The 18,940-nt window shown below is 58.5% G+C and overlaps 1 protein-coding gene across 1 annotated transcript; it reads left to right on the forward strand.

Annotated features, from left to right (window-relative positions):
* Positions 1–334: 334 nt before the first annotated feature.
* On the forward strand, positions 335–18,717 carry FNDC5 (fibronectin type III domain containing 5). Its single transcript, XM_068159220.1, has 6 exons — positions 335–768; positions 10,064–10,179; positions 10,485–10,683; positions 12,496–12,588; positions 16,107–16,240; positions 16,948–18,717. Exons 1-6 carry the CDS (start codon positions 690–692, stop codon positions 16,987–16,989), a joined length of 663 nt encoding a protein of 220 aa, XP_068015321.1. The 5' UTR covers positions 335–689; the 3' UTR covers positions 16,990–18,717.
* Positions 18,718–18,940: the final 223 nt, after the last annotated feature.

Here is an 18,940-nt window from a genome sequence, read left to right on the forward strand (position 1 = left end):
ACGGGCACCACAGCCCGGAGTGCTGCCAGCTCCGCCACCGGGGGTACGGCTAGTGCCCGCCGCTCCTTTCACCCCCAGCAGCTCCCAGTCAGAGCCCGGGGCTCTCGGGGGCTGAGTGAAGCCCCCGCGGTAAAATGTCACGGGGGAGTTGGTCACGGGTGGGAGCTCATCTCCTTCCCCTGCTGTCCCGGGGGGGGCCCCGGGGGGGGGAGCAGCATTCCCCCGCCCACCCAGGAGGGCTGGACCGGCGATGTGCCGGGAGGGGCGGGACGGGAAAACCGAGGCAGGTAACGGAGCCGGGCTGGGGGGCCCGAGCCGCCCCCGTCCTGCCACCCCCGGGACCGGGGGAGGGACCGGAGCGGGGCTGCCCGGCTCTGCAGCGGGCGGAGCCGGGGCTCGGCGGGGCTGCGCCTGCCCCCGCCTCCCGGTCGAACCCAGCCGTACCGTACCGAACCGAGCCGTACCGGGCGCTCCAGGGCTGTGCTGAGCGCAGCCGAGCCGTGCCGAGCCGTGCCAGCGGCCAGCCACACCGGGCGGCTCCGGGCGGTACCGGGCGGTACCAGGGGCAGTACCGGGCCCCGGCGCTCTCCGCGGTGCTGAACGGAGCCGCCGCGCCCGCAGGACGCGCCGCCGGCGGGGGCCCGGCTCGGCCCGGCCCGGAGCGGCTCGGCTCGGCGCGGCGGCGGGGGATGGAGCCCTTCCTCGGTTGTACCGGTGCCGCGCTCCTGCTCTGCTTCAGCTACGCCGGTCTGCGCCCGGTGGAGGCAGGTAAGGGCCGCCGGGCCCCGGGGAGAGGCTGCCCCGGGGTGCTGGAGGGGGGGATCCTGCAAGGGAAGTGCCCCGGTCAGCACGGGTGGGAGCAAAGGGGGAGGCGAGGACGGGGCAGGGGATGGGGTCTGGGGGCATCGCCGGTCGGGACTCGGGCTGGGAACTTCGGACCCGCAGCCCTGGGGCACCGGTTTGGGGAAGCACTGAGGTCTGGTCCCTGCCGGTGTCCCCAGAGGCTGTCCCGGGGGAAGGAGGCTCGTGGCGACCTGGGGGGGAAAGGGGGGTCTGGGGACAGCAAACTGAGACCCTCGCCCAGCACCGGGCACGGGGGAGGCAGAGGCTCTGCTGCCCCTGTGCCGCAGCGTCTGCTCAAGTCGGACTGGAGCAGAGGCGGCAAAACCAGCTTGGCTCTGCCAACACCATGGCACAGGAGCCTTGGCCATCCCCCTCCCTGACTCCTGCTCACCCCCTGGCTGACCAGGGCCCAGCCGGGCACTGCCAGAGCCTGGTGAGCTCCACTGCCCCGAGGGCACCGAGCAACCCCTGCCCCTCTGAGCTGAGCGGCTCCTCGGAAGCGGGGGGGATCCTTTGGCAGGGTGAAAGTCCCCAGGAGCCAGCTCACGTTTTGGAGAGACCAGGACACGCTCAGGTCCACTCTGCTCCTCCTCAGCTGAGCCAAACCTTCACCTGAGCACCCTGCACATGGGTGCCACATCTCGGTGCCGGTGGGTGCCCTCCAGGAGCCCACCCCAGCAGGCAGCACCAGCCTGAGCCAGACGCTCGGTGCGGTCGGCCCAAGGGCTTGTCTCCAGCCCTGGCTGGCTGCAAGACGTCGGTGGAACAGCTGCTTTGATCTGCAAAACGCTGATTGCCAGGATATCTCACATTCCAGGAGGCAGAGGGTTGACTTTTAGGGATGTAGAGCTCCAGGGAGTGGGAAATTCCTGAGCCCGAGGAGTTGCTGGAGTTACATTTGCCCCGGTCCTGCCTGCGCTGGGGCTGCAGCCACCCCCCCCAACCCCCACCAAATGCCTTCAGCTCCATCACGTGTCCCCGGCCGGCCATCGGCACCTCTGAAGTTGCTGTTTCCACAACTGCCAGACCCTGGGGAGATTAATGAAACATTCCCAAGCGGAGGGAGCGGAGGGGGAAACACCGCAGCCCAGCGGGGGTGGCTGCAGCTCCAGCAGCCCTCCCGATTTTTGGTAAACTAGGCCACGTCCCTGCTCCTCCTTATCCTTGAATCACCTCAGCCGGCAACAGAGAGTAAACATGGAGCTGTGTCCCTGCCCAGAGCTGCTCCTGTCTCACCAGGCAGGCTTGGAGGGCTGGAAGGTGCCCGTGCCACGTTCAGAGCCTGGCAGCTTGGTAAACACGGAGAGCAGCCCTGCCCTGTGGGCACAGCGTGTGGTGGGGAGGCAGGAGGCTTGGTCCTGGGCTCTGAGGGAGCTGAGTGACCTTGGTGCTGTGCCACACAGCCCTCTGCCTCCTCTGGCCCTGCTCCCTTTTGCCAAAGGCTGTGCTGGGCTCTGCCTGCACCCCGGTGAGGCAGCAAACTTGTGATGCTCTGATGTTTCAGAGAGGGAAAAGGGGAATGAGGGCACAGAGTGATCTTCCCAAGGTCACACTGAAGGAGCATCAGATTCATCACCCCAGCTGTGTCCCCAGCTCTACCTCACCCTGTGGCCATGAGGCCACCAAGATGTGCAAGCCAAGAGTCACTGGAAGAGAACATGGAGAGGAAATCATCCCCAGCAGGGCCAGGCAGGGCTGGAGGCTCGGTGGTCCCTCCTCTCTGGACCCTGAGCTCGTGTGAGGGGGTTTAAAGTAATGCTTAAAGTCAAAGCTGCTGTCCCCAGGCTGGTGCCAGCTCCCCCTGTGCTGATGCAGTGGCTAAGGGGGTGGTGACTGAGCAGCACCCAGTGCAGGCCCTGCTCTGGCAAGGGTTTGGCCAGTCAGGACCATTTTTTTGGCAAGGTGATGCCAAGGTGAGCAGGAAGGGGAAGCAGGACTGGGAGGATAAGGCAGCTCTGGGTAGCCCCCAGCATCCCACCAGTGCCATGTGGGCAAGGCCCTTTGACTCACCCCACTGCTGCCTGCTCGAGAGGGTCCCTGGGACAGCACTGGAGGTGGCTGGCAGCTCAGAAAGACAATTTCATTTTGCTCCAACCCTTGCTCTGGCAGTGGACTGCTCCAGCCTGCCCAGCCTGCGTGGCCTGAGCTTCCAGCAGCCCCCTCCTCGTTAGGCAGAGTTAATGAGGCAGGAGGTGAGCAGTGCTGGGCTCATTGTCTGCTGTTAAGGGCTGTAGGAGCAGCAGGATGGTGCTGAGTAACGATGATGAAAGACCCCAAAATAGGTCATGGTCCCTGCAACTTGTTAGGGCAAACAGCATCCCTGTGAGGTGCCTACTTGTAGAGCAACTCAAGTCAGGTCTGTTCCTGTGAGATGAAGGGGGAAGGGGACACAGTGTGCAGGAGGAGGTAGAACTTCCCCCTCCAGCACCAATCTGGGCCCATCCAGCTCTCGGCCTTCACAGGACCTGGACTGGCCTCCCATCCACAGAGCCCTTTAGCAGCTCCTCCACCACCCCAAAGGGGATCAAACCCACCTGGCTGGAGTCTGGTCACTGCTCAGCTTCAAAGGATGGTCTCACCCCCTGAGCCACTCTGCAAACCAGGCTCCTCTGCCTCTGCTGAGCTGGATCCCCATCCTCACATCCTCCCCAAGCAGCCCCAGCAGCTGCAGGTTGGGGAAGGAGAGCAAACCAGAGGTGACAGCCAGACTGCAGACACTCTTCCTTCTCTGAGCCAGGGGAGCTGAGCTCAGCCTTGCTCTGGCAGGCTCCAGACCTGCGCTGGGCTCAGCAGGGATGAGAAAGCAGTGAAGGGTCTGGCAGCTGTGTGGAGACAGCAAAGGGACCTGCTGCAGCCCCTTCCTGCCTCACAGAGGCCGTGGAGATTCCTGGGCAGCTGACGGATGGCGTAAGCACCTTATTGATTTCTGCATCCAGTGTGGGAGAGATTTAATTGAAATATGGAGGTTTCTAACCTCAGTGTCAGCCTCTCAGCAGGGATGGAGCTGTGCAAAGCAGATGAGGTTGTGCTATCCTCTTCCAAAGGCTGTTTCCCTCTGGGAACAACGGGGATGCCTCCCAGCCAGGGACACTTTGACCATGGGCTCCGTGGCAGGGTCCAAAAGCAGCTCCCTCGGAGTGGTGCCCTGAACTTGGCCTCATTCTCTGGGGTTTTATTGTTAAATAAACCCCTCCTGCTCTATAGAGCACCCAGAGGCCAAATGAAGGCCCTGACTCCAGTGTAAGTCAGTGAGAAGCAGAAATGTGTTGAGCAGCAAAGCATAAAAGTCTTTATGTGTGCACTGAAAAGCGGAGTGCTGGGCACGGAGCGAAGCTGGGCTGGGGTCAGGCAGCAAATGCCCAGGAGAGGGCTGGATACTGGTGCCCAGATCCTGGTTGGGAAGCTCCAGGGTTTCCTCCCCTGACAGATTTCACTCTCTTTTCTCTGGTATGGCAGAGGGGAGGGCTGAGGAGGGCACACAGCACACAGCTGCCCCTGGACATGCAGACCCTGGGTAAAACATGGCCATGATTGGGGCAGTGAGGCCTTGAGCAGTCTGGGCTGGTGGGAGGTGTCCCTGCCCACGGCAGGGGGCTTGGGAGTAGATGATCTTTAAGATCCCTTCCAACCCAGTCTGTGATTCCATGCCCCTGCTCTTGGCTGGGTTGCAACCCAAGTGGTGGCTTGGTGAGACCCAGGTGAATCCTGCCCAGCTTTGGTCTCCAGGACTTGGCAGCTGGGGATGTTCTCCAGAGTACAAATAACCTTTCCTTCTGCCCCACAGAATTCCCAGAGGCTGGGCTGGGCACAGTGAGCATCTCTATGCTGCCTGACAAGGCTCCATCCTCCATCCCTCACAGCATTTCCATCCTTGGCAGCGTCTCCATCCCCACGTTCAGGCACCCACCCCCTGGGGACTCAGCGCTAGAGCCGAGAGTGGGGGGCTGGGGGTGGCTAGGAGGGGGCTGTCCTATTAATATCCCATTTGCAGAGGGGAGTGGGCGGTCAGCAGGAAATAATTGCCTCTTTCTCAGCCCGAGGAACCACCAGTTGGTCTTTGTGCTCTCCTGAAACGCCGAGAGCTCAGCACACAGCCCTGCTTCGCGGGATGGGATGGGACGGCAGCGAGCGCCGAGCCCTGCTCCCTCCCACTCCCCTGCGGGCTCCCTTCATTAGAGCACTCTCGGGGAAGAGGAGTGACGTGCCAGCCCTTCCTCCACACCCCAGAAAGCTGCCAAGCAATTACAGCCTCATGCTGGGAGAGCAAAGAAAGGCTCCAGCAGGCAGCGAGAGGCAGCTCTTTTGTGTCCCCACGCTTCGGGAGTGGGCAGCAGTGCTCCGTGGGGGACATCACACGGGACCGTACGTGGTGCTCCTTCCCCTTGCAGGTCACGTCCCCCCCCGGCTCCTGCATCCTCATGGAAGGATGCAGGGCAGGAATAAAGAGCTGCTGGGCTTTGAGGCTGACATTGGCTGCTTCCCGCGGGAAAGGGCAGGGAGCTCGCAGGTGGATGGTGCTGAAGGAGCTGCTTCAGAGCCTGGGCAGGAACTCTGCTTGCTGGACCATGTCCTGGGGCTTCTAAAGCAGCTGAGCCCTTCACAGCAGGAAAGGAGCTGCCTGTGGGAGAGGAGCTAACTGAACTGGAAAGTGTTGCTGCAGCGTAGCCTTAGCCGTGTAGGAAGCAACCGGATTGCACTCCAGGCACTTCCAAGTGGTTTGGGTTTCCAGGGCAGCTGAATTCAGAAGGAGAAGGTTTGGAGCTAGGCTGAGCCCCTCGGCTGGCTCTGACCCCCCAGCCCCACTGTAAGAGCTCATGGCAGAAGGTGCAAATCCAGAGTGGCTTCCAAAGAGGGAGACAACCATGAGGAGAGAGACCTCAGCAGAGCAACCAGGAGCTCTGAGCAGCTCCCACCGAGGTCTCTGTGGCCAAGGCACCTCCCTGACCCCTGAGGTGTCTCAGACAGCCTCTCTGTCATCTCACCAACCTCACAGGTGACAGCAGCAGTGGCATGGAGACAAACCTGGGCCTCTCTCTTCTCCCTCCCCATCCCATCCCCACCCCAGCTCGGATGGGGAAGCCACCAGAAGGAGCAGACGTGTGGTTCCCTCTCCCTCGTGCCAGCAGCTGCTGTGTTGACAATGACAAGGCAGGGAGGAACCAGCTCAAAGCTGTGAAGTGTGGGTGGGGTTGTTGATGTTGCTGGTTTGATTTTTTTTCCCCCTCTCTCCCTCAAATAAAACTCCATAAATAATCAGCAAAGCATTTAATGAGCAGCTAGGAGGAGTTCTCAGTGTTAAGAGGGGATGAAGGGTAATCTTCATCACTCTTGCTCCTCACTCTGCCCAGGCAGCTCTGACTGGCTCTGCCAGAAATGTCCAAGGTGGGCTGGGGTGAGATGGGGCTGGGACATGCAGCTCTGGGGGCTGCAGGCTTGGGGCTCAGCTGAGGAAGGCTCTCTGTGGGCAGGATGGGTCCAGCAGGTTCTGATTTCAAGCAGCCATTCACATTGAAAGATCCTGGCTTCAGCTCATCAGGGCCTCCCCTTCACCAGGGGGCTGCAGCCTCTGCTGCCAGGAGAGTGAGAGCATCTCCTGAGCCAAGCACAAAGCTCTGGCCAGAGCTGGCCAGGCAGATCCTCTGCCAGGTTGTGATGTGGGATCTGCTCTGACACTGCTCAACCAGGAACCTCATCCCATGTGGGTGCTGTAGAGCCCAGCCAGGGGATGTGCTGTGTCTGGAGGAAATGCCTATGATGAGCAAGGTTTGATGCACAGCATCTTCCCTGCTCTCTCACCTGCAGCCCCTGGGGCCATCCCACCCTTTCCCCCTCTGCCAGAACACCAGGGTGAAAAACCAGCTGAGGGCCAGGCCCAGAGAGTGGTGGACAATGGAGTTAGATCCAGGTGGTTGGATGCCCGTCCCTGGAGGGGTTTCAGAGAGGCAGAGATGTGCTGCTGAGGGCCATGGTCTAGCACCAGGCTTGGTAGAGTTAGAGGCTGGTTGGACTGGGTGAGCTTAAAGGGCTTTGCCAACCATGGTTCTGCCAGCAGCCTCCCTGCCTGCCACGGCCACAGAAGCAGAGTTTCCAGCAGCTCTGTGTGACTCCAGAAGGAACCAAACACTGGCACTTGGCACTTCAAGGCCCTGCTAGAGATGCTGACCCCCTGCAGCCAGCCAGGAAACAGAAACTGCATCTTCTCTCTACCTTGGCTCAGCCAGGCTGGCACCACAAAGAGCCACAACTGCCCCAGGGAGCCCAAAGTGCTGGGGAACATCTTGGGGTTTTAGAAATGCTCATCATAAAACATCCCTGTGGATTAGAACTGCACTTCCAAAGCATCCACTCCGTGCTGGGAGCAGGAAGCTAATTTTCCTGGCTTTGTGCTTCTGGATCTCCAAGCTTAATCCTCTTCTCCTATCCCTTTGACTCTGCTTGGACCCCACTGAGGAGCAGGCAGCTGCCTCTAAGCTGTGGTAGAGAAAGGCTCTGCTGGCCCAGATTTCACTCTGGTCTCTGTTGACTTTGTCCACTCCACCTCTCTCTCAGGTGCCACTGGGAAGGCTGTTTGCTGGAGGGCTCTGGACCAGCCCCACCAGCTGATCCCTCCCCTGCCAGCACCCCCAGTCCTGCTTTGCAGGCTCCAAGCCCTGGGTTGCAGCTCTGCTGAGTGCTTCCCTTGTGCCTTGCAGCCCTCCTCCCTCTCTCCCCACTTCCCAGAGAGGTGTTGGCTTTGCCCTTGCCCAGCTCTGCCAGGTCTTCCCAGCTCCCCCATGGAGGAACCTCAGTCAGGTTTGCTGCTCTCCCTCTCTCAAGGTCACAGCTTGGAAAGGGGCCTCAGGCACCACGTGTGGTGTGCTCCACATTCCCTCTTCCCAGCCTGAAGCCTCCACCCTGACGCTCTGCTCTCTGCCTGCTGCTGGGGGGGGTTGATTCCTCCCTTTTCCAAGGGCCTAAGCTGGGCAAGTCAGTGGCAGCTCCTAAAATAAATAAATAAATAAAGTATGCAGCTCCTAAAAATACCCAGAGAAGACACCCAGCCAGGCCAGGGCTGAGCTGTGCAGCTGTACCCCGAGAAGGGTGAAGTGCCTGGCTGCAGCTGGGGACTGTTTTGTCTCCCATCACTCAGCCCTGTCCTGTCCTCCCTGTGTTCTAGCAGATTCATCAGGCATGACTCACAGACCTTCCCTGATGCATTCCCATCTGCTGACTGCCCCTTCCTAAAATTAGCCCCCACTCTGCCTTGCCACACGGCTCCAGTCGTGGGGGGAAGGTGAGGAGCTGCAGAGCCAGGGCCCTTCCTTGTGCCACAGCAGGCAGCTGAGTCCTGAAGGTGCTGGTGTCCAGGCTGAGGAGGATGATCTCCTCTGCTCTGTTTGTCCTTGGCCCTGCAGTGGAGAGTGTGAGGATGAGAAATGTTTCTGCTCTCTGGGAGCTGGAGATCACTGCTTCGTCCCACAAGGGCCAGCCCTGGAGAGGTGAGGTCAACACCAACCTGAGCATCTTCTCCAGGGAGGAATGACACTGCCCACTCTGACACCCTGCAGCCCAGCACTGCTTGCACCTCATCACCTTCTCCAGGGAGGAATGACACTGCCCACTCTGACACCCTGCAGCCCAGCTCTGCTTGAACCTCATCACCTTCTCCAGGGAGGAATGACACTGCCCACTCTGACACCCTGCAGCCCAGCTCTGCTTGCTGCTCCTCCTTCTGAAGTCCCAAATCCCTCAGAACTTAGCCATGCAGCTTTTGGCTGACTGAAGGACTCCACTAGAATCAGTTTGGGTCAGCTTGTCCAGACCTCCTGTTCCTCCAGGTCCCACTGCTGGGTTTGGGTCTCCCACCTGTTAGAAGGGGGAGCTCTGGGTGCTGTTTGAGGAGGAGAGAAAGGATTAAGGTGCAGCTCAGCACTGACCTTCAGCTGGGGAATTCCATGCTCCTGTTATTTTCTGCATTCCCAGGGGGAACATTCCCTGGGAGTGAGGTCAGTTGGTAGGAGACACTGACACCACAGGCAGAATATTTTCAGCCACATGCAGGCAGCTGGGAGTGACTGCAGCCCCAACCAGTGTCATTGGAGACCTGCACAGATGCATCCTGCTGACCTCAGCCCCAGCCCATGGCCAGGGTCATGCAGGGGTTCTAAAGCTGCAGGTTGTGAGTTCAGTTTTGATCAGGGAGAGGACACAGGAGGTCTAACCTGCTGCAGGCAGCACTGGGAGGACTGTGCCAAGCCCACGAGGTGAAACCTTTCCCCCTGAGGGGCCAAGAAGGGCTTTGCACTGTGAAGCTCCCTTGGGAAGCAGCTTCCAGTGAGGGGGTGCAGGAGAGCAGCTCCATCAGAGCAGCTCCATCAGAGCCCAGCTCTCCTTGGTAAGGCTGCATGGATCCATCCTGCAGCAGGCAACTCAGCTGGGCTCTGGAGCTGGGAATAACCACAGCTGCTGCCTTGCTGGGCCTGCCCTTTGCCCACAGCAATGGTCCCTCGGTGCTGCTGCAGCCTCTTCCGCCCTGGTAGCTGTAAGGAGATAGCTGCTGGATGTCCTCTGCCCACCTGAGAGCCCAGCCCATCAGCCACAACACGTCTGTGAAAGATTTTGTGTCAAACTGGCAGGGAAAAGCCAAAGGAACACTCCCCATGCACTGCTGCTGAGTGTCAAACCTCAGGAGTGCTCCTCAAAACCTTCTGGTTTCATCCTTCCCAGGCAGGTTCTGCATTTCCTCCCAGCTGTCACTGTCAGACCATGACAGGAAACAGCAGAGAGAATGTGGCACATGGCTGGGAGGGCTGAGATGAATGAGCTGCTCAGAGGTCTGCTGTGTTGGCCCAAGCAGCTCTTCCCAAGGGTCACTTACTTCCCACAGGTCTAACCCAGCTCACATTCTGGCAGGGTTCTCACTGGCTCTTCACAGTGGGGCAGGTGGAACACTGGAGCAGGTTGCCCAGAGATATGGTTGAGGCTCCATCCCTGGAGACATCCAAAGCTGAGGTGGCCCTGAGCCATCTGCTCTGGCTGGAGGTGTCCCTGCTGCCTGCAGAGGGCTTGGGCAAGGAGACCTTGGAGGCTCCCTGGAGGACCTGCACTTTCCAGGTCCCATATCCAGAACCACACACAGGGAGGACCTGGAGCAATGTCCTCTCCCACTCCTTCCCTGGCTCTCTCTCCTGCCCATGGCTGTGGTGTGCCTCAGTAAAGGCTCTGCTCTCCCTCCTTGCAGACAGCCCTTCGGCTCCAGTCAATGTCACAGTCAAACACCTGAAAGCCAACTCAGCTGTTGTCACCTGGGACGTGCTGGAAGATGAAGTTGTCATTGGATTTGCTATTTCCCAACAGGTATGGTGCCTGCAGCCACCTGCTCTTGGTCATGACCCTCTTCACCCCAGCTCCTCTCAGTTTCCAAACCCTCTTGCTGCAGTTCCAGCTCATTCCTCCTCGTCCTGTCCCTCGTGGTCCGGGAGGGGACTTGGCTCCCTGCCCCCTCCGCAGCGGTGCCTCCTGCGTTGGCAGCTGCAGAGAGGGGAAGGGTTCAGTGGCCTCCACCTCCATGGTGGACTGGGCAGAGAGCAATGGCCTTAGGTGAGAGCAGTGCCCACGGGAGGCCTCTCCCCCACTCTGTGCTCTCCTCTCTCGGCTTCCAGAAGAAGGACGTGCGGATGCTGCGCTTCATCCAGGAGGTGAACACCACCACCCGCTCCTGTGCCCTCTGGGACCTAGAGGAGGACACTGAGTACATTGTGCATGTCCAGTCCATCAGCATCCAAGGCCAGAGCCCTGCCAGTGAGCCAGTCCTCTTCAAGACCCCCAGGGAAGCTGAGAAACTAGCCTCTAAAAATAAAGGCAAGTGTGGGTGAGTTCCTCTGTGCCCCCCGGGGACAGCCAGGCAGCGGCAGGGTCCTGCAGAGAGGACAGCAGCAGTGTCCTGTGCAAGGAGAGGAGCTGGGTTCAAGGCAGGTAGGGCTGAGTGGTCTCTCACAGCCTCCTGTGGACAGGTGGGGATGCCCTGGGTGTGCCCAGCAGACAAGGCTGATGGCTACCCAAGGCTGGTTGTGCAGTTCTCCTCTTTCAGGTGAGGTTTAACAGGCAAAAAGTGAGGAGGAGGAGGAGGAGATTTCCAGCCTGGGAGTTGTGTGTCCAACAAGCAGAGAATAGTGCCAGGGGATAATCTTGAGCACCCTGTGAGCTCATCTGGAATTAGACACCTGGTTGGTACTCAGGCCCCACACAGGGGAGGGATTCCCTGAGCCTCCTGTGCTTGGATTCCAGGACAGCAGGGGGGAAAACACTACCCAGAGACTCCCACTTGGCTTACATTGCAAACAGCTCTGCCAAACCACAGACAGATGAGGTGGGAAGGAACCTGTTGAGATGACCTAGCCCAAACCCCTGCTCAAGCAGGGTCAGCTGGAGCAGGTTGTCCCAGGATTGTGTCCGGCTGGGTTTGGAATATCTCCATGGAGCACACCAGGCGATTCCTCACTGGCAAATCCTTCACTGGTTCCTCTGAAGCCAAACCAGGTTGATGAAGGTTTTGTGTCAGCCAAGAATCTGCTACCCAAAGGCCTTGGGAGCTGTGGGGAATGGAGGGTCACTGCCTGCCTGCTGAGGACCCAGCCTGTTGCAGGGCTTTGTGGCTGTGGTTCCTGGGATGTTGTGAGCTCTTGGCTCTGTCAGCTAAACTGATTTGGTGTCTGTAAGCACTGAGCTGCTGTTCAGCTGAAAGCAGGCAGAGGAGCACTGCTCCCATCCCCAGGGGCCTGCACTGTAATCTTCTTAGTGCTTTTGAAGCCAAGGAGCCAAGTTGTGCCCTGCAAAAGGGCTCAACTCCTCCCCAGATCCCATGGCTCCACTGGCAAACACCACAGCAGGCTCCACACTCTGAGGCTGGGAGAGGAACTGCTGAAGCGTGCAGGGCTTTGTGACAGGAGCAGACAGCACCAAGAGACCCCAGAGCCCAAGCAGAGAGAGCCCAGGACTGAGCCCATGGAGCTCAGAGCCTGAGCAGAGAGAGCCACCATGGGGCCAGAGCACCTGGACTGAGCCCATGGAGCTCCTCTGGGGAAGCTGCCCCTCAATCCCACCTCGCTGCCCCTCAATCTTACCTCACTGCCCCTCAATCCCACCTCGCTGCTCCTCAATCCCACCTCGCTGCCCCTCCCTCACCCCACCTCCTGTGGGTTGTTTGGGGCAGCTGCTGCAGAGCAGTTCACAGAGCTGCTGGTGGGATTGATGCCACCTGAAAGGAGGTCGAGGTGGTGGAGTGAGGTGGGGGCTGCTCTCTCTAACATCAGGTGATAGAAGGAGAGGTAATGGCCTGAAGTTGTGCCAGGGGAGGTTTAGGTTGGAGATGAGGAACAATTTCTTTGCTGCAGGAGTGGTCAGGGATTGGCACAGGCTGCCCAGGGAGGTGGTGGAGTCCCCATCCCTGGAGGGGTTCAAGAAACCTGTGGCCATGGCACCTGGGGCCATGCTTTGGTGGCAGTGGCTGTGTTGGGTTGCTGGCTGGACTGGATGCTTTTGGGAGACCTTTTCCAACCCAAACCATTCTGTGATTCTAGGATAGGTGAGGACTCTGTGGCCCTGGTTAGAGCCAAGTGGTGCAGGCTGAGCTGGGCACTTGGGCTTTCATGCTCTCTCTTTCCCCTTGTGCAGATGAGGTGACAATGAAGGAGATGGAGAAGAAAAACCAACAGCTGCGAGCAGGGGAGGTTCTCATCATTGTGGTGGTGTTGTTTATGTGGGCAGGTCAGTGCTGGCTGCCTGGCAGAGGCAGCAAACCTCCCTGGGGCCTGCTGCCTTGCTTGGTTTGTGTGTTTAATGGTGTAAGAGCTGCAAAGGAAGCCTTCCTCCCCTAGGAGCACTGCACAGTATACTGCATGTACTCTACAGCTGCCTGAGAGGAGGGGGGAGCCAGCTGGGGGTTGGGATCTTCCCCCGAGGAGCAAGGGACAGGATGAGGGGAAATGGCCTCAAGTTGTGCCAAGGGAGGTTTGGGTTGGACAGGAGGAACAATTTCTGCCCCCAAAGGGTTGTCAAGCCCTGGACCAGGCTGCCCCACATACTTAGTTCAGGTTTGGGCCTCTTACTCCAAGGACACTGCGGGGGTGGAGCAGGTCCAGAGAAGGGCAATGAAGCAGGGAAAGAGTCTGGAGAACAGGGCTGGGGAGGAGCAGCTGAGGGAGCTGGGGGTGGTGAGTCTGGAGAAGAGAAGGCTGAGAGGAGACCTCATTGCTCTCTGCAGCTCCCTGAAAGGAGCCTGGAGCCAGGTGGGGGTTGGTCTCTCCTTCCAAGGAACAAGTGACAGGACAAGAGGGAATGGCCTCAGGTTGCAGCAGGGGAGGGTTAGGTTGGACATCAGAAGAAATTCCTTCACTGGAAGGGTTCTCAAAGCCTGGCCCAGGCTGCCCAGGGGGGTGGCTGAATCCCCATCCCCGGAGGTGTTTCCAGGAGGCAGAGCTGTGGTGCTGAGGGCCATGGCTTAGCCCCAGATTTGATGGAGACTCAATGATCTTAAAGTATTTTCCACCCCCATCTACTGCTGGAAGATTTTATCCTAAAGGGCTCTTTGGAGCCACACTTTTCACCACCTTTTGAAATCCCATCCAGCCTCTGATCCTTTACATCTGAGCAGTGTCTCTGCTGCAAGAAGCCTTTGACCAGCCTGGGCTGGGGGGAGGTGTCCCTGCCCATGGCAGGGGGTTGGAGCTGGATGGTCTTTAAGGTCCCTTCCAACCCAACCCATTCTGGAATCTCTTGCCCCAGTCGAAGCACTTTTCCACACACAGGAACCCACCACAACCACACTGAGTGGCTGAGGATTTGGACAACTCCTTCCACTGCTGAGCCCAACACTGGCCTCAGAAGCTGGTGGTGGGCTGCAGCCTCTCTGCTGCTGCAAACTGCAGTGGCCCTGAGCTGGCAGAGTTACACCAGGTTACTCCAGCAGCAGGTTTGTCCCATCTAGACCAGACTGTGGCCAGATGAGACACCTCCAGGCAGAGATGTGAGAGGGAAAGCAATCACTGCTCTGAGATCTGACACAGCAGAGGAGGGAGGGGGGGAAAGGATTAACTGTGTCCTGTGCAGCTCTGCAAGGCTCCTCACAACCTGAATCCAGGTGACACAGCATCAGATCCACGTGGAAGAAGTTTTTCTGCCCTGGGAAGTCCTGAGTTTCCAATCTGCTCTTTGCATGTCAGCAATTATTGCAGCAGATGACAATGGAAATGCAAACTGGAAGGGAAATGGAAAGCTTTCCCCGGGCCCTTCCCAGCGTTTGCTGTCAAGTTTCAGCGGTGCACATTGGAATTTCAATGCCCTGCCAGTAACAACCATCCTGGGTGAGAGCTGCAGGAAGGAGTGCACAACTGATTCATCTCCTGCCCCGAGTTTTAATCTCCAACTCAGATCAGCCTGGGAACAAAGACTTTGCTAATACCACAATTTCCCTCCTAGACAGATGACTTAATGTTTAAAAAGGGAGCAGTGGGGGTGTGGGGGAGAAACAAAAACCCCCTCCCCAGCTCTTCACCTGACCTGAACCCACTGAGGATGTGTCAGCAAACTGCAAGCAGTCTGTGCCCTGAGCCAAGAGCAGCCTCAAGTTCTTGTGCTGCCTTCCTGCCTACAGCTCAGAGCATTTTGCTGCCCCAGAGCTCTGAACCAAGAGGAGCCTCAGGCCCTGGTGCTGCCTCTCTGGGCATTTTGCTCCCCCACGCCCCAGCAGGCAGCAGGGGAGGTCTGACTGTGGCAGATGTGGAGCAGCTCTCCTAGGGTCAGCCATTTGCTCACACATGCAAGGAAGGATTTGGCCTCCTGTCCTTAGCAGCAGCACCCAGGGGCAGCTGCCACACCACCACCTCTCTTTCTGAAGCAGTTGGTGATGCTCTGCTGAAAGCTCCACACGTGTTGGGCTGTTGGGGGGGGGAGGGGGCTGGAATACCTTTGAGGCAGGCACAGGAGCATCTGCCTGCCTCTGCTCCAAGCCTCCATCTTTGCAGTCTGCAGGCAGGCAGGGAAGTAATTTGGTCACAAAGTCACACACACACAAGCTTCCTTGGAAGGCATTTGCAGTCTTCCTACGTGCCATGGCTGCCCCTGCTTTTTTTTTCTCCTCCTGTGCCTGCATGTGTGGGAGGAAATTTCCACTGGCAGCCTCTGCTGCCGTCACTGTTGCATATTTGCAGATGTTGTCCTGCTGCTCCAAGGACCCTGGCTCCTATCACACGTGGGCAGGTATGGGACCTGCCTTTCCTCTTGCCAGCTCCAGCTCTCTCTCTTCACCCCAGAGGACAAAGAACGTTTTTCACTCCCCAGCAATTCCTGCATCCAAAGCAGTGCTGACCAGCAGGGTGAGGCAGGGGCCTCTGCCCCTCTGCTCTGCTGGGACTACAACTGCAGCACTGCTTCCAGTCCTGGGGCCCCCAGCAAAAGGGGGACATGGAACTGCTGGAGGAGGTCCACAGGAGGTCACCAAGATGATCAGAGGGCTGGAGAACCTCCCCTATGGGGCCAGGCTGGGAGAGTTAGGTTTGTTCAGCCTGGAGAAGGCTCCAGGGAGACCTCAGAGCAGCCTTCCAGTAGCTGAAGGGGCTCCAGGAGAGCTGGGCAGGGACTTTGGACAAGGGCTGGAAGGGATAGGAGGAGAGGGAAGGGATTGAAGCTTGAGGAGGGCAGATTTAGACTGGAGGAACAAATTCTTCACAGTGAGGGTGGTGAGGCACTGGCACAGGTTGCCCAGGGAGGATGTGGATGTCTCCTCCCTGGAGGTGTTCAAGGCCAGGCTGGATGAGACCTTGAGCAACCTGGGCTGGTGGGAGGTGTCCCTGCCCACGGCAGGGGGCTTGGGACCGAATGATCTTTAAGGTCCCTTCCAACCCAACCCATTCCATGAATCCAGGACTTCCAGCGGCTCCTGTGTTTGCAGAGCAAAGATCCCATTTAACCACAGGGCTTAGCGCGGGGCGGGGCTGCCCCCACGTAGGGCTTAAAACACTCGTGCCAATTAGTGACAGAGAAGTTGGAAGGTAATTAACCTTCTGTCTTTTTGGCCAGCCAGTTTAGCACGGAACCAGGCAGCGAGAAGCAAAGAGCCAGAGGGCTGAGGAGCTGCGCTGGAAAATGAGCTCGGGAGGAATGCTGCAAGCTGCAGAGATTCCCTCTCAGAAGGGCACAAAGCAGAGGGAAAAATCTCTGATCTCTGCAGGCTCCAGGGGGGCTCAGCTCCTTTGTGTGATCACTAAAGGCTTTTCTTTCCCTGCCAGGGGTGATCGCCCTGTTTTGCAGGCAGTACGACATCATCAAAGACAATGAACCAAACAACAGCAAGGAGAAAGCCAAGAGCGCCTCGGAGAACAGCACCCCCGAGCACCAGAGCGGAGGCCTCCTCCGCAGCAAGGTGAGGAGCTGCTGGGACCTGCCGGGGGACAGGGCAGGCGATGGCATCCAGCCGGGAAGCAGATCAATCGCCCTCAGTAACCCCCAGCCTCGGCTAAACAGCCTCAGCCCAGCCTCAGCCCAGCCTCAGCCCAGCCTCCTCCCTCCAGCTGGGTGCTGAAAGGAAAGGTGGTGAGGCACCGGCACAGGCTGCCCAGGGAGGCTGTGGATGTCCTCTCCCTGCAGGTGCTCAAGGCCAGGCTGGATGAGACCTTGAGCAACCTGGGCTGGTGGGAGGTGTCCCTGCCCCCCCAAAACTGAGCGGCTGGCCCTCAGCCCCGGGCAGCAGCACCCTGCACTCATCCCTGGTGTGGGTTTTCCTCTCTTCAGTAATTGGTTTCTTTCTTCCCTCCCTCCCTTCTTCTTCCATTCCTCCCTCCCTTCCTCCTCCTTCCCCCCTTCCTCCTCCTTCCCCCCTTCCTCCTCCTTCCCCGCTTTCTCCTCCTTCCCTCCCTTCCTCCTCCTTCCCCCCCTTCCTCTTCTTTCCCTCCCTTCCTCCTCCTTCCCTCCCTTCCTCCTCCTTCCCTCCCTTCCTCCTTCCCTCCTCCTTCCCTCTGTTCCTTCCTCCCTCCTACCCTTCCTCCTTCCTTCCCTTCTTCCCTCATACCCTTCCTTCTTCCCTTTTACCCCTCCCTCCCTCCCTCCCTTCTTCCCTTTTTTCCCTTCCAGTACCCAAAAAACAAGCCCTCAGTGAACATCATCGAGGCATGACAGCTGATGGATGGACTCCATTCCTCACTCTCCCTCTCTGCCTCCAAGCCCTGATGATGAGGGAGGTGAAATATTTCACTGGAGCCATTTGGGAAGAGAGTTTAGTGCTTGTCACTTGCTGGCATCCACCTCCTGCTCTGTGCTCTGCAAAACATCTGGCCAGGAAGGAAAACAAACCCCCAAACCCTGCAAGACTGCCCTGAGCCCCAAACCAACCAAAGGAGGATGGAAAAGCAGCAGTGAGGTGACTGCTGCTGGTGATCCCAGGCTGGCCTCACGAATCACCTGGGCTGGAGCAACTTCTCACCTCCTCCTCCTCCTCTCCACCCTCACACTCCATCTTCTGGAACTGTTTTGGAGGTGTAGGAGGCTTTGTTGTGTCTTTATTTCATCTCACTGTCACCACACCCTCAGGCATCAGTCACTGTCACTGCTCTCCCAGCAAAGCAAGGGAGGGAAGCTCAGCACAGGCACCACCAGCAAGCAGCTGCAGGCTGCTGAGTGCTCCCAGCTTGCTCTGCTCCCCTTGATGTGTGTCGTGCTACCAAGGCTTGCAGGGGGCTCTTTACACCACCACCACCACACAACCAGGACAGAAAGGCAGCCCCCAGCTTCCATTCCCACTGTGAGAACTTCCCTGGTGGTTCTCCAGCTGGCCTGCAGCACATCCTCACTGCTGCTCTCTCTCCTATCTCACACTTGGTGCTCTTCACCTCAGCTCACTGGGGGCACAGCAGCCCCTGAGGCACAGACCAACGGTGAGGGGGACACCAGGAGTTGTTGTTTAGCTTCCAGGAGATCATCTCCACTGTTTTCTTCATGCTGTTCTCACAGCTGGGCCTGAGACCACCACCATGTGTGACTAACAAAGGGCCAGCAAAATGTAGCCAGCCAGCAAAAAAAAGAGGAGAAAACCCCCAAGAGGACAAAACCCTCTCCTGATACTGGTTGCTATGCAAGGTCTCCAGGGGCAAGAGCTGCTTAGTGGGAAGGGTCTTGCCCAAGAGACCTTTTCTTGAGGGCTGAAGTTCTTCAACTGATTCTTTAGGTAGGGGTCCTGTGGGAAGGTCTGGTTCAGGTCCTGTCTGCACTGCCTTGGTGATGCTGGACTAGCAGGGATCTGCTGGAGGCACTCCTCCATCAGCAGGAGCTGGGGTTCCTCTCTCTCTTCCTGAGGGGATGAGGTTTGTAGGCTGCCAGGATCCTCCCTGGCATTGCTGGTGCCCTGGAAGCCAAGTCCAGCAGGTGGAAAAGGTTTACTCTCTGTAGCCTGCCATGGGGGGATCTGCATTTAGTTACCTGCTCCACAAGACCACTCCATATGCACTAGGGGATGAGGCAAGATCCTACCTGTTCCATCAAAGACCAGGAGAGGTTGGCCTGAGGAGGGTTTGGGTCTGGTTCCCACAAACCAGGAGAGCTTGGATTCAAAGTCCCTGCAGAGAAGCAGGCTGGCAGTAGGAGAGAGCTCAGCCACTTCTCCTCCTCCACTGTCCCCAGCCCTCCCCACAGCTCCTGTGGGAGAAAGGCACCAGGAGGTCTGCTTGCAGCTGTGGTGGTGAAGAGGCAACCAGCAGCCTTGTGCTGGCTGCAGCAGGCAGGCCAAGCTCAAAGGCTTCTTCAGTGGATCCCCTGCCAAAACACACTCCTCCATCACCAAGAGGGAGAGGTCAACACCTCTGGTACAGACAGAGCAATAAACATTTTATAATGTCCAATAAAGGATTAAAGGCCTCAAATGTGTCCTTGGGAGTCTGAATTCAGCAGCATTGCCTCTGCCCCTGCCTGCAGCAGCACACACAGGGCAGGGCAGGGCAGGCTGGGTGTGCCCCAGGGGCTGCAGCAGGAGATGTTTCCTCAAAGGCTGGCTGCAGAGCATCCCAGAATGGCTCAGGTCAGAAGGGACCTCAGAGATCATCCACTCCAACCTCCCTGCCATGCCCAGGGACAC

Source organism: Melanerpes formicivorus, unplaced genomic scaffold (assembly GCF_026170545.1).
Source record: "Melanerpes formicivorus ecotype bairdi unplaced genomic scaffold, bMelFor1.0.p_v2 SCAF_45, whole genome shotgun sequence".
Classification (NCBI taxonomy): Eukaryota; Metazoa; Chordata; class Aves; order Piciformes; family Picidae; genus Melanerpes; species Melanerpes formicivorus.